At 36.6% G+C, this 16,435-nt stretch overlaps 1 protein-coding gene and 1 long non-coding RNA gene across 2 annotated transcripts in view; both read left to right on the forward strand.

The window, feature by feature from the left end:
• LOC121381696 overlaps positions 1-16,435 on the forward strand; it is a 119,449-nt gene that overhangs the window by 39,167 nt on the left and 63,847 nt on the right. Inside the window, exon 4 of the mRNA XM_041511041.1 lies at positions 8,507-8,659. Coding sequence (XP_041366975.1) covers positions 8,507-8,659 — 153 coding nt within the window. The remainder of the gene's footprint in view (positions 1-8,506; positions 8,660-16,435) is intronic.
• Positions 9,593-13,679, forward strand: LOC121381036. The gene is made up of 3 exons (XR_005959034.1): positions 9,593-9,663; positions 11,503-11,658; positions 13,160-13,679. It is a non-coding gene; the product is annotated as an uncharacterized LOC121381036 (long non-coding RNA).

Raw genomic sequence — 16,435 nt, forward strand, 5'->3', positions numbered from 1 at the left:
ACGTGTTGAATGCCTTATCCTCTTCAATATCTATACACCAAAACTAGATGGTTCTTAAATAACAACAATTTATTTTATTTTATTTTTAAAGTACAAATTGTCCTCAAAATAGTTTTTAAAAATCAAAACAATCATCTGGAAAGTAAAGAATAAGTAGCTTTCGATAATACAATATTCCTTAGCAGATTATAGCCTGTGTAAAAGTGGTTCCGTCCCGATAAGTTATAGTTGTTTTTGTCAGTGACCGAAAATATAGACATTTATTATTATTATATAACATTTAGTGAACTATCTTTTTAGAGTGAAAATGTCACTCAAGAACGTGTTATCGTCAATGTAGAAAGTGTTATCTTCACTGTAAGAAAGCCGGAACTATTTTGCTGCTGGCATTTTAAAAATAAAGGAAAATTGCCAAAAGTTATATAATAAATAGAAAATTTCATATTTTTTGTCAAATATGATTTATATCTCATCTCGTGAAGTTTGCAATCATATCACACTCGTCGCGCTTGAGATATGATTGCAAACTTCTCTCGATGAGATATAAATCATATTGGACAATATCATGAGATATGATTGCAAACTTCACTCGATGAGATATAAATCATATTTGACAAAACACATGAAATATCCTCTATTTATCCTGACAATACATAGAGTGGTTACAGGATAAAATAGTATTATTAACTAGGACCAGTGCATAGTATGCTAGGCTGAGACTACCAACGTCTACGACTAGACTGTCCAGTGGCTAGTCTGAGTGCTCTTACAACTTGATTCTCGTCGTATAACCACCCATTAGTTGTTAATCTGAGCGCACTCGTCACAAGTCGGGAGCTGGAGAAATTACAACGCAACCGTCGTGTTGGCCAACTTTGTGCTGGCAGTTGGTAGTCTGAAACCTAGCATTAGTAACGATAAGGGTGGTTTTCTGATATCCATGTATTACATAAGACTGCCACTAAACATGATATTAAGTATACTCTACTACGTTAAACCAGTTTAATAGCTCTTTGCATTATCTCGACCGTACTAAAGACATACAGTTCCGGATCTGAAAAGATATTTCAGACTTTGTCACTTTGTTAGCTGCTAAAATAAATGTTGGGTAAGCTACATAAAATTATTAAACAATTTTTGCAATGTTAAAATCGATCTTCGTTTTGGTTCAAATGGCAACATATTACATGAACGGTCCCATTTATCAACACGTATAATCATACACGCCACGATTTCAAATTAATTTTTGTTATCATGTCTTAATTATTTATTAATTAATTAATTATATACTTACAAATACATCAAAGGTGATAATACAGAAAGAAAACAAAATCGATCCAACATATGGCGGATTTCTTTAAAGGAGCTGTCCTTAGTTATTATGCAGTGCAGCAGTCTAGCCTAAATTCTGCTGTTAAAAATGTATTACTGTGAAATTATACATTAATTTACTTAAAACAGTTTCTAACTTCAATTTCAAATCCAATGGGTTCCTCGTCGACCTCGTGTTTTTAGTAGCCTAAAGGAGCGGAACGTAGTCCAGTAGTAAAGCGCTCGCCTGATGCAGTCTGTCTGGGATCAATTCCCGTCGGTGGGCCCATTGGGCTCTTCCTCGTTCCAGCCACTGAGGTGGTGCATATCAAAGATCATTTTTTACTAATGGAAAAATGTAGCGGATTTCCTCTTTGTGACTATATATATGTAAAACTAGTCGATAATTAACAAATCTATGTGCTCTAGTGAACGAAGGAAGGAAATGTTTTATTTAACGACGCACTCAACACATTTTATTTACGGTTATATGGCGTCGGACATATGGTTAAGGACCACAGAGATATTAAGAGAGGAAACCCGCTGTCGCCACTTCATGGGCTACTCTTTTCGATTAGCAGCAAGGGATCTTTTATATGCACTATCCCACAGACAGGATAATACATACCACAACCTTTTTTACACCAGTTGTGGAGCACTTGCTGGAACGAGAAATAACCCAAAACAAACTTCTTTTTGTAGTAGCCTAAATGCATTAAAATATAAGCAAGTCGTATGGGTTTTTTTATTATTGGATATCATCAACATTATTTCGGAACGGGATGTAGCTTAGTGGTAGAGCGCTCGCCTGAAGTCCGACGGGTCGCAGGATCTGATCGCCTTCGATGTTTCCATCCCAACCATTGCCCCACTATTAGTACATCAAAGGCCGAGACATTTACCGCCCTGTGACTGTCTATGATAAATTTAACGCGCATATAAATAATTCTCTCTTTCTTTCGACAAAAATTAATGTCGAGATAATCATATAGTAAACCCCTCTAAACCGGACACCCTTGGTACCAATGAAAATGCCCGGTATTAAGAGGGATCCGGTTTAGACTTATGTACCGGTTTTTTAAAAAGGGACTCTGTAAAACGTCCGGTTTTGCGGTAATTCCGGTTTACAGAGGGTGCGGTCTTGAGAGGTTTCACTGTGTATCGAGAAATAATCGAGAAACATTCTCGTTTAAAGGAACTGAGTTTGCGGCAGTTGCTAAGATGTAGCGGACTAACAGAGATATTTTCACAACACTAATTAAATATTAAACATATATTCCTGCATTAAATATCAGAGCCTGTATTTCTGGTCGTCCTAATATTTGTATTAGCCCATACGTTTTTTTTTGGTTTTTTTTCCAATATGTATTTTTTTCGTACGTGTATTATTGGGAAACCAAATCCAATTTGGGCTGCTTGCAAATATTAAAACTATCGGAAACACATTAAATATACAGACACTAATATTGTAAACAAAACAAACTATTTACTATGTAATTTTAGTATGTAATTCAGGAAACTCAGAATAGTCTCTTTAACTAGACAGTCCAGAGAGCGTGTTTAATGGCTGACATTTGTGTATGTGTGTGCGTGCGTCTATGTGTGCGTGCCTGCGTGTGTGTGTGTGTGTGCGTGCCTTCGTGTGTGCGCGTGCGCGTTCGTGTGTGTGCGTGCATTCGTTAGTGTGTGACGTATGTAGAAGATTAAGGATTTTAACAAACTGGTCGCCGTACAATACTGTATGGCATTTTTATTTAGGCCGTAGTAATTGTTCAAGTCTAATTTATCTCTGAGTGATTAACCACTTACCAATTAGTATAGCACTCTATAAAAAGTATGAAGTCAACAAGGTGCAGGACAGATTCAAGGAAAAACATTTAATAGAATGTAAACAAGCGTTAATGGAACCACACGGCAGAACAGGGGTTGGGGCAACACATTAAGAATTTATTGTTGTTTCAAAGATGTTTATAAAGTAAAGCCCTATGTTACCAGGTTCATGCCTCGATACCAAAGTTGTGCACTCGCTAAGTTTAGATGCGGAGTTGCTCCACTGAAAGTTGAAACTGGTCGATATAATAATACACCGCTGGCAGAAAGGACATGTTTTAGTTGTATTAACCACATTGAAAACGAGTGTCACGTCCTGCTTGAGTGCCCATTATATGCTGACATAACGTTGGAATTACTCACACTGTGTAGAATTTTACTGTTTGATTATGATGACTGCACTGACATGCAGAAATTGTGTTTTATCTTGTCCTGTGCAGATATTTGTATCTTAGCTGCCAAAACCTGCCATACCATTCTTAAAGATATCGAAAATCCCTTTTATATACTATGAGATGATTTATGTATAATATTTTAAATTTATATATCTTATTGTTTTAGCTGTACTATATTGGATTGTTTACTTTATTTGTCTTTTAGATACTTTTAGCGAATACTCTCTCATAACTCAGTATAGAGTAGCTCATTACAATTTTATAATTTATATTGCTAAATTTTATTCTGTTGTAATGAGGTGAGACTTTAATAAACTACCTGTCTGTCTGTGTCTGTCTGTCTCTATAACCTAACATTTTCAAATTTGAAAAGTGTTCTAAATTATATCACAGTATGGTATCGTATGGGACAGTTTTGGTATTCTTGCATCAAAACATTGTTCAAGCACGTCTGTTGTGAACACAATCTATGACTTCACGCCAGAGTTCTGATCAAGACAGGATTGTCACACATTCTAACGATTCTGTTTAAATGAATCAAATAATGGATGAATGAATGGATCAATCAATCAATCAATCGATCAATCAGTCAGTGCTTAACGACACCTAGCACGAAAAACACATCGGCTACCGTGTGTCAAACAAAGGTAGGTACATGAAAAACAATATGATTCAATTTGAATTAATTTCTTAAAGGAATGCTTAAGCAAGGCCTTTGGACTGGTATGCATATTTATCGATATATAACGCACATTATTGCTTAATACTAACAAGTATAGTATTATGTTTAATTAATAAAACGGTTAAATGTGACTGCTAGTATATATAACGGGCGCAGCCATTTTGTTCCATTCCAATATATATGTTATTTTCCTAATTTATCTGCCTTGTAGAGAAATTTTCCAAAGTTACATAATTGTTTTTGTTTTTTTTTATATTGTACAACTGCACCAATTTAAAAGATGAAGGCTTCTTCCAATAATAGGGTTTTATATATTGTGTTCTTAAATTAGAATATAAAGGGCATTTTAAAATATAATGAAATTCATCTTCTACAGCATTTAAACAATATAAACATAATCTGTTCTGTCTTCCAGTGTGATAGTATCTGCCAGTATCAATTGCTAACATGTAAGAAGATAGTCTAAATTTTGATAAATACTTTCTGTACACTATTGGAATTGGCTTACGTAAACAAAACTGGAGATTACAAGTATCTGTGCAATATTTGTATAAAGTACACTTTGGTGAAATATTAATTACACTCCTGATGTATTGCGAAGCTTGATCTAAGATTCTTTGCCTGATTACAGGTACGTACAATGAATGTAATTCTTGTTTAAGCCAAAATTCACCAAAACCTAAATCAGTAATTTCATTTTTAGCATGATAAGCCCAATTTTTCTCATTATAAATTTCTACCCTGTTATATAAAAAGTCATAACAATTTTTTAATATACAATTTGGGGTGACTAATAATTTACACCAATATTTAATCATATTATATATTCGAATACACCTCAATGGACGTCGGCCTAGCTCTGCATATACCATTACATTACGAGTAGATTTCTTAATACCTAATAATTTCTTACAAAAATCTACATGAATACGTTCAATATTTCCACCGTTACCTGACCCCATACTTCCGATGCGTAACATAAAATACTACCAAAATAACAGTCAAATAATGATAACAATATTTTTGGATTAAGATACAAAGCTTTAATACTAAGGTTTAATGCAAATATTGCTTTTCTGCCTTGCTCAGATAATATTTTTTCTGTAAAACTTAATTTGTTGTTATAATGTAGTAAAATTCCTAAATATGTAAACTTGTCAACTATTTCTATACTATTATCACCATAAATCCATTTTTCTTCTTCTTTTAATTTACTAGCATTTCTAAAAACCATTATGTTTGTTTTTGAAGTATTAACACTTAAATCCCATTTCGTACAATAGTCTAATAAAGTATCTGGCTGAAGTTACAAGTCCTCAACAAATTCTGAAAAAATTACAAGGTCGTCTGCATACACTAATAACAATAGGCTGAGTGACTGACACTCATATGGTACACAATTACCACGAATAAAACTCATTTGAAAGTCATTAATATATAGAGAAAATAAAATCGTTGAAAAAAACTTCGCCTTGCAGCAAGCCTAACTGATTAACAAAGTAATCTGACTGGAAACCATTAAGTGTGACACAGGCTTTCACATGTTGGTACATAGAATGAGTAACTGACAACACTTTTCCACGTATAGTATTACTGTAAATAGTTCTGTAAAACTATTAAGTAGACTTTCCCATCTAAAATCACAGAACTGACCAATTACGTAGTCCCGAAGAAAAGAAAAGTATCACTTGGGTATCGTGGGTTGTCGCTTTTTGCTCCAACGTGGCATACCAATAGGTGTACATTTTTCCATTTGGATTATTTAACAAAGACAAATACTACAACCCCATTTCGTTCCGTTAATGCAACTTGAAATATATTTAGTTAAATAGTTTATTATGTTTTCACGTCATTTATGTTGTTTTACAAGTCAGGTTGATCAAAGTGAAGCGTCTTGTCGTAAATTACTGCTTTTGTTTACACTGTGCATGCAGCAGTTGGCCAGGAGCTGACATCACTTGGCCAACCACATCAAGATATTATTGTTAGCTTCTCTAGACGTTAAGACAGCTAATAATATACTGGGTGTAGAAGAAAAAAATATATATATTTTAGGCAACAAATTCTAGGATCAGACTGTCATCTGTCACGTTGAAGTTGACCAACTCGACGGTTGCGTTGTGATTTCCTAAACTCATTACTTACGAAGGGTGCGCTGAGATTAACAGCCATGGGTTATACGACGAGAAATGAGTTATAAGAGCGCTCAGACTAGAAAATAAACAGTCGTAGAAGTCGTGGCAGAAAACAGTTAGCCAACTTTGTGCTGGCAGTTGGCAGTCTGACCCTTGTATTATGCTAGGCTCAGACTAAGTTTCAATCAGAACTAGAGTACAGTGAAACTTCTCTAACCGGACACGCTAGGGACCAAGTTCTCTTCTGGACGGATATTTAAAAAGGGACTATGAAAAACGTCCGGTTATGATACAGTTCCGGTTTACAGACTGTCCGGTTTTGAGAGGTTTCACTGTATATTGTTTTCAGATGACTATGCACCTTTAACATAAAATGAAGAATGACACATCATGGAATGAACATTAAAGAGGTTGAATTATTCTAAATGTTTAAATATTAAAAACATACTGGACATTGCATCTTTAATTCCTGTACTCCCTGACGAAACAGAATTTATAGATGGTATTTTTTTAATATCTCAATTTATATTACATCAGCTTTAGCAACATTATAACTTACGTAACGACGTCTTCGTTTAAATGAATTTACATCCAAGTCATACTGGTCACGTCACTTTTATTACCACGTCCTTATTACTATGGCAACGTTTAATAAAATGGTCTTGTAACCAAATGTGTTTTCCACCCAGCTATAATACGTTTTTGCGCCTTAGCAGCAAAACACTAAAGCTCTGTGATGGGATGATTTCAAAATGGAATGTGTAATAGCATTGATGAGAGTGTTTCAAGTTAACACACGAGGCTAACACCTTATAAGCCGCGGACAGAAAACGAATTTTGGCAGAAAGTCACCACTTTGTTTCCTACTCGCACTTAGGCTGGTTCTCGCGTAGTGTGTGATTCCTCGACATTACAACTACTTTAAATTGTTATTATAATGCTTAACAGGCACAAGTATGCCTCTGGCTCTATCCTGTTTTCATTTTAATTAAAGGTAGAGCCAGAGTTCCGTTAATAGTGAAAACAATTTGACTGGTACCATCGTGTTCTGTCACATCATATTCATTTAACGTTAAGCGCTAAAACCAGTCTAGCGAATGATTGCGAGTGCTTGGCTTCGTGGACGTTCTTCAGGAGTATGCGAAGATATGTATGATGGCATCATGCTTGGCGGACGGAAGAAATGTGATTTGAAAGTTTTAACGTGTCCCGATTTTCGCATTTATTATCGGGGTAGGCAGTAAAAAGAATCGGGCTTCAGTTAGACAAAAATTAAGCATTTTAAAATGTTAAAAGGCATTTTAAAATATGGGAGAAAATCCCTTCTGTCACAAGCTAGTTACGGCTCTGATAAAATAACACAAAAGTTGGAGAAATTTGGCTCACGTTAAACGATAAAAAGGCTCAAAGAATATAAGGTATACATAAGATCTGGGATGAATTTCCAGTCTTTGTCCTGAAAAAAGGTGTTCGATTTCCCTAGATGTGGGAGGTCGTGGTGGTGGCTATCACTCTTAGAGGTGTCTTGGTTGGGGGGGGGGGGGGGGGGGGGGGGGGGTGTGTGTGTGTGTTAGGGTTATATATTTTTTGTCGCATACACTTATATATCTGTGACTAAAGAAGTACATAGAGGTTTTATACACTTCATCAATACCATAAAAAACTGTTCCAGAATTGAGCATATTATAGGGACGGAATAGGGATAATGGCGAACCCAGAAAATATATTAAGGCTAAAACGGGCACACTGACCAAATACTCGAAAAAGGACACTTCAATGAAAACTGTAAACAAAGTGTTAAAAAGGAAGTGTTTTAAGGAAGAACAGGTCCCACTGGTCCTCCTTTTGATCCGCCCTTGAGGGTCACATTCTTTGTATCACCAGGCATGCAAAAATATATTTTGGTTCCTCCTGCTTCACCTATATATTCAGTTCTAGAAATGTCCTTATATGATTATCGACTTCACCGTTGACATGTCATCTCATGTTAGTGACTAATATAAACGCCACGAAAAGAAACCTGACATGAGTTTCAGCGTTATTCTTACATCGATTTACTTACAGTTCACCTGGCTCCATCTGTTTGTTTTCTCTTTCCACATATAACCAACTGTCTACCTATGACGACTAAACGTATCGTTTGACTGCTTCAGAAACCCCGAGGACTGTTCTGTGGGCATCAACAACCCCTACTGCTCGCTGGCGAGTCTAGACAAGCTCTTGCACCAACAGGAAGTCCTCTCCAGTCACACGATGCCTGGCAAGCGATCCAGACGAGAAACAAATGAAGCGGAGCGTGTTAACAGGCAAGTCAAAAGCAAACTGGTAATTTCCTACACATCACGAAAAAACTAAAAAAAACTAAAAAAGAAACAAAAAACCAAAAGGAAACGAAACGAAAACTAAAACAATAAAAATAAACTGAAAATTAAGAAAAACAGGAAACACAACAATTAACCACATGGTGATTAAAAATAGTAGGACATGCAATACAATACAACACAACACAACAAAAACACAATACAACACAACACAATACAATATTAGCAGGGCTCACTGAAAATAATTTTCTTTTAGCCAGTTTTCAGATATGCGGAATATTTCTGTGAAAATGATAAAAAAAAAGTGACTAATTTGACTAAACTTTTGTTAGCCAAATATTAAATGTTGTAACCACTTTGTATAAAAATTAGCAGTTGGATAATTTGGCACTGGGCGGGGTGAGCCCCTGCAATATAATAATATACGATTACCGAATAAACGTATATACCGTATGAAAGTTATTCAAAGAAGGACTTTAAAAAACCAGTTATAAAATTATCTAGTTTAATACGGATGTGTGTAAAAACGTAATTATTTAATTTTATTCTATTTTTATTTTTACGTATTTACGTAACTTATTTTGTCATTTTCTTTTCTTTAATTAATGATAAAAAGATTGAATTAATTTTAGATAAAAAGATTGATATGCATATTGTTTTCAATTTTAGTCTATATATTCTAAAACCAATTTCAATACTGCTTATACATATTTTCATTTCTATATTTTCATACATGGTTTCAATACAGCAAAAAATGTTAAAAGAAGCAGAATAACCATGTTTGACATCACTGCCTACGGGATGGGGGGTGGGGTGATAATATGCTTATATTTTTCATTTCTTTATATTTTACGTTGTGACATGAGTTTAATACTACTAATAACTACTAATAATATATATATATATATATATTTCCAGATAATACAGGAGTTTCTACGATCATTAAAGAAAATGTTAAAAGAAGCAGACATCAACATCCAGACAGAAAAGTCCAAGTCTGACATTTTGATATTGGACGAAGGGTCGGGATGGGGCGGTGGGGTGATAGAGGTGCTTACGTTATTTACTTCATTTTCATTTGGTTTATTAAGCATACCACCAAAGAAATTACGTTGTGACATGTCAATAAAAACAATATTTAATACTACTAATACTACTACTACTAATAAAAAAAAGAAGAGGGTGTAATGGCCTTACACCTACCCACTGAGTCGTTAAATATCGCTCTTGGTGGGAGCCAATACCGGGCTGCGAACCCTGTACCTACCAGCCGTATGTCCGATGGCTTAACCACGATGAAACCGAGGCTGGTAATTCACTTGTATGGACTTGATTTCAGACAAATATCTCGGTAATGTCCTTAGCATGTGGTATCGATGGACATGCATCCAAGGGAAATTCGCCTACTAGTATTTGTGAATATATTTTTCATCTACTAATGCAGAAACAAAAACACGTGTGTGTCCGAAGAGAGATAATTAATAGCGCTGTAGCACATTGTCTAATCCACGACGGCATTGCTATTTCATCTTACTAATACACTAAATACCACTCGCGCGCACATACACGTACACATACTTACACAGACGTACATATAAAAAAACCCAACTCCACAAACATGTCTAAGTAATTAGTAGGTAAGCTTAACGGTATCAACAGATAAAACACTCAGTCTTTAACGTCTAATCTCGTATCCACGTCATTTCGGTAGAGATATGAGCGGTAAAGCGCTCGCTTGACGCACGATGACGCTGTAATATCGATCGGAAATGGGGTAGGGGTGGGTACCAACAAAAAAGGAACAGAAGAGCATGCTTTAATGTCGCAGACCCTAGTAAAACTGGACACTAAGTTTAGTTAATATGCTAACCTGTAACACACATTTGGGTAAGTTTATTATAGAGTACAACAAGCGTCTGTGACGTTGAAACAATGAAATATCCTTTGAAAAATAGACTAGAACTCGACTCCATAACCGTTACCTATAAGACGTACGTGCGTTTTTAAAAATATGAAAAATGTATTTTGCGGTATTAGAAACACCAGGATGACCAGAAACATTAGTTTGTACGAAAAATGGATACTCTAAACAATAATATGTATGTAATGTTTGATTTCTGTGATCATAAACGGCTTTAAAGGTGAAAAATATACCTTAGTGTTTAAAAACTAGGGTCTGTCTCTTTAAGAGTACGCTTCGTGAAATATTAATTGTTGTGAACGTTCTCATTTTCAAAGTGCCGCACGAAATGTGGGACTTGCTCTTCCTCGTAGGAATAAAACAATTCACAAATTAATCTCGAAGCATAAATATCGTACTAGGCACTTGTACATCAAGTTCATGTAATAATCTAAAACAAATTATATAATTTACTTTATACAATATAATATAAACATGTAACAATGCATATTGAAAAAAAAAAAGAGTTAGAAATATATATAATATTCAAGTATGAATAATTTAAAGCATTCCCATTTTACATCACCACCCCACCCCCTTTATTAGGGCCGTATTGTATGTGCATGGTGGGGTTTTTGTTTGTTTGTTTGTTTGGGGGGGGGGGGGTGGGGGGGATGGGGTGGTTCTTGGGGTTTTTGGCGTGTCTCTCAACGCGGAACACACACCTAAACAAATCTTTCCAACAGTTATCAACAGCAGCATTTCCATCGCGATTTTGGAGTACTATTGCCCACGCCTGCGTCGCGTAAAAATGCACGAACATTGGAAACGGCCCCTATACAGCAAAACTGATCAACGCTTCTTCGTTGTTTATATATTAGTTTGCCAGGACTGGTGTTTAACACGTACAGACACATTTTGTTTTCAGGAAGAGATCGTGTAACTTCAACCTCGGCTTCCACTGTCAGACGGACGAGTACTCCAACATCGCCGATATGTACGACTTCCTCAACAGCGCCATGAGTCCCGGCAAGCGGCGCAAGAGGTCGCAGCTGAAAAACTAGCCCACACAAACACCAATGAGGTGAGCGCTTTCCTCAATAAGTAGCTAAAAGGTGCTTTCTCAAAGTTGAGGTGCCCCCAACAACCGACCGTGCCTTTTTAAGGGAAGAACCGGGAAACGATCACTCAATGATCAAGCCCACCGAAGGGTTAATTAGGGAGTCACGGGAGTCCAACAACGACAGCCACCAATAGGCTAGATTCCAATATGACCTACTATTCTGCAAACTAAATCAAAACTACTCGCTAGCTTCATTTCTTTCGATGAACCGTTCCAAATTATGGACAATATGTGTTTAAATATAAATCGCTTTCTTCACTATTTGCTATTAAACATAAATCGCTTTTATTACAATTTGCTATTAAACATAAATCACTTTTATTACAATTTGCTATTAAATATAAATCGCTTTCTTCACTATTTGCTATTAAACATAAATCGCGTTCTTCACTATTTGCTATTAAACATAAATCGCTTTTAAGACAATTTGCTATTAAACATAAATCGCTTTCGTTACAATTTGCTATTAAATATAAATCGCTTTCTTCACTATTTGCTATTAAACATAAATCGCGTTCTTCACTATTTGCTATTAAACATAAATCGCTTTTACCACAATTTGCTATTAAACATAAATCGCGTTCGTTACAATTTGCTATTAAATATAAATCGCTTTCGACACAATTTGCTACAATTATCTGATACGGGCGACAGGATGCCGAAAAATCCTAGGGAGCTAGATAATGTGACAAAAATTGTCTTGTATTCATGGATTTGTATACTTCCCATAGAATAAGGCGTACTGAAGTTATCCACTTTAGATGTCTAGAATATGTTTATCGTTGTACACCGTCTTTACATATTATTCTCCTCCCACCCCCATCATCACATGGTAATATGTGGATTAACCCTGAAAACACTACATTTATGTGTATTAGTTGTGGGGTGTCTGGAGACTGTAGATTTCTCGTTCCAGCCAGTGGACCACGACTTGTATATCAAAGGCTGTGGTATGTGCTATCCTGTGTGGGATGGTGCATATAAAAGATCTCTTGCTACTAATGAACAAATTTAGCGGGTTTCCTCTATAAGACTATATGTCAAAATTACCAAATGTTTGACAGCAATAGCCGATGATTAATAAATCAATGTTCTCTAGTGATGTCGTTAAGCAAAACAAACTTTAACACTCCACCAACACTGTTCCTCGTTTTCCTTTAGTATGGTCTACCAGTTTTTCTAACATCATGTTCCGACCTCTGCCCTTCACAAGATATTATATCCGCCCCTTGATTGTATCAAGTAATATATTTTTGTCATTACCATTTCTATGAGTTTTCTTCTTCTTCTTCTTCTTCTTCTTCTTATTTTATGTTTTGTTATTTATTTCTCTGTTTTTGTTAAGGGGTTGAGGGTTGCGTGCTATGTATTTAACGTGTATATAATTCTAATAATAATATGTAATAATAATTATGTGTATTTGAACTTAATCTACCTCTTATTATTTTATTGTTTTTGACAGTGTTCCTCCATGGACGTTCACATGAAGTACAAAATGTCGGAACATTTCTATGTGATCAGACATCTCCATGACTTGAATGGGACGATAGACGTCGAACCAGCAATATTCCTTAACGTGGATATTTTAATTCTTAGGTACATCTTCTAGGGTTGGGTTTAGGCTAGGGTCTAGATATAACGGCAGGGTGAAAGAATGGGGCTTAGAACGTGCGTAAAACATATACAATGACATTATAGAACGAACATGTACAATGACATTATAGTTCACATACCGTTGACGTCATCAGTTCTTAACGGAAGCAATGTTGGGTGTGTCTTCCTTACATGTTTGTTTATTTATGTATTTATTTATCAAGTGCAATTTATCGGAAACACAAAGCAGGTACACAAAATACTAGAATGGAAACATTCATTAGATCTGAAATTGTTTGTAGCTCCTTAACATTCACCGAACAATGTTTATTAAGCCTAGTGCTTGTATGTACATTTACAATAAAGAAATTGCATACTTCAAGATGAAATTCGTGTCCTGTTGTTTGTTCTACAAAATAAAAGACGCAAATGATGACTGGTTTTGGTGTTTAGTAGTGTTAAATAAAGTCCATACGGTGAGGACCAGTCAAATCCTTAGCGGGTGCTAGTGAAATCTAGTTTTCTGAACGCAGCCCAGTTTCGGCGACTACCCAGCGAGGACGCCAGAAGTTCCCATGCCAAATGTTATTGTAGGTTTTTCAACTTCACAGTTACTATATATTTGTTTCTAACTGGAAAGGAATTTTTGTTTAACGACACCTGAGTACATTGTAAACTGTGGTTACTTGGTTTAAAATAATATTTCGACATTGGGGCGGCTGGTACGGCGTCTACCGTTTGCAATAAGCACGGCGCTGAAACGTGACTGGCTGCCCAATCGCCAGCTCTCTACAAGAACTCCCATGACTGCAAGCTGGACCTGGTCACCATTCACGGTAAGTTAACAGATGACCAGTACATCCGTCAGGTCCTGGAACCAGTTGTCGTGCCACATTTCGACAACCACCCACTCGCTACAAGGCCTCAGTACATAGATGACAACGCCAGGCCTCATCGTTCCCGGGCTGTGACGGCGCATCTCCAGAACAACGCTGTGACGACTTTACCTTGGCCCGCAATGAGCTCCGATCTGAATCCCCTGGAGCACATTTGGGACATTCTTGGCATTCTCAGAAACTGGACCCCCCTGTACAGAATCTGAGAGAATTGGAAGCTGCTTTGCATCGGGAGTGGTTGTTGCTGCCTCGTCAGAAGATCCGACACTTGACTGAGAGGGTGAGGAGCAGGCTTGAGGCGGTCATCCGAGCACGTGGAGGGTACACAAAGTACTGAACGTTTGGACTGTCAGTGTCGTCTAGGTAACCGAACGTAACTTTTTATAAAAATTCACCACAGCTGACAATTGTTTGTGTTTTCCTATTGTCAGAATGTTGTTCTTACCTTTCACATACATTGCCATGACTTCATTACGTCAGTAATTGCATGCCAAACAATTTTTCATTCGTCAGTCAGAAATTTCGTGGGGGTGCTTAACTTTTTTCTTTGTGTATATTATGTAATTACAATACCGCCGTATGTTCACCAGTCCCCGTTCCAAGAAACAATATTAGCGCTTAGAGTATCTTAAGTACATAACTACAGTATACTCTTATAGTGATCTTAGCGCTAAGATTGCTTCGTGGATGAATGTTAAATACTACGCTAGTTTTCGTTAGATACAATTTTTCCGAAATGAGTCCCCTTTTGAACGAATGTGAGGTCACCAGGAAAGTTCGTGGGTTGGTATACATGGGGGAAATACTTAATCGTAGCCACCAGGATGTAACATCTCGCGAAATGCGATTTTAAGCTACGCCCTTTTTCGTAAGCCATGCCCCATGTCATAAACTAGTCTGATATGTTTCCGCGGGAAATAAACATAAATATGAACGAATAGGCCTAATTCCCTAGTAAATTATGTCAAATATAGAGCTGTGTTATTGTAACGAGCATTTAATAAAATATTAAGTAATACAAATGCGTTTTTTCAATGTGTTTTTTCCTTCTAATCTGTACTTCCGATGTTTTGACGTACAGGTCTACGTAGTCCGATACACCTGCCGTCAACTCGGCAACTGAGTAACAGTGAGTTTATGACAGATGTATCGGACTACAAACAACGCTGTAAAGTTAATCGTTTGTAAACGTGACACAATATTAATAATACGTGAATAATATAATATATCGCATAGTTTGGGTGGGTGTATTTTTGTTTTATATTTTTTTTTTTTTGGGGGGGGGGTTAACGTCTGTATCAGATATGTAAACATGAATATATATACAGTATATGTAAAAATGAATATATAATCGTGCGTTAATTCATAATCTACCACCTACAGGTACGGTGAGGTTAAATTGACCGAACAACTGACCTAACAATGTGGTACATGATATTTGGCTAATGTCAGGGCTTTAGATTGCACCAGAACCGGCCTCGGTGGCGTCGTGGCAGGCCATCGGTCTACAGGCTGGTAGGTACTGGGTTTGGATCCCAGTCGAGGCATGGGATTTTTAATCCAGATACCGACTCTAAACCCTGAGTGAGTGCTCCGTAAGGCTCAATGGGTAAGTGTAAACCACTTGCACCGACCAGTGATCCATAACTGGTTCAACAAAGGCCATGGTTTGTGCTATCCTGCCTGTGGGAAGCGCAAACAAAAGATCTCTTGCTGCCAATTGGAAGAGTAGCCCATGTAGTGGCGACAGCGGGTTTCCTCTCAAAATCTGTGTGGTCCTTAACCATATGTCTGACGCCATATAACCGTAAATAAAATGTGTTGAGTGCGTCGTTAAATAAAACATTTCTTTCTTTCTTTAGATTGCACCAAAGCTGCACATGTACTATATATACTGGGGTAGATTTGGCAATTTTATCAGGGTAGATTTTCCATTGTATATGTAATGTTAATTTCAGCTAAATAAATGCCTTCTTATGCAGACACTGAAAATTAAATATGAATATGATGGATTAATCCATTATCTAAATGATCAGGGTATATTTACAATTTGTTATTTGTAATTTTCATTTTCTATTTTTGTAAAAGTGGGGCGGTATATAGCCTAGTAGATTAAGCATACGCTTGATGTGAGGTAAGTCTGGGATCAATCCCTGTCAGACCCATTGGGCTATTTTTGGTTCTAGCCAGTGCTCCACAACTGGTGTAAACAAAGGCCGTGGTATGTACTATCATGTCTGTGGGATGGT

Source organism: Gigantopelta aegis, chromosome 9, assembly GCF_016097555.1.
Source record: "Gigantopelta aegis isolate Gae_Host chromosome 9, Gae_host_genome, whole genome shotgun sequence".
In the NCBI taxonomy this organism is placed as follows: domain Eukaryota; kingdom Metazoa; phylum Mollusca; class Gastropoda; order Neomphalida; family Peltospiridae; genus Gigantopelta; species Gigantopelta aegis.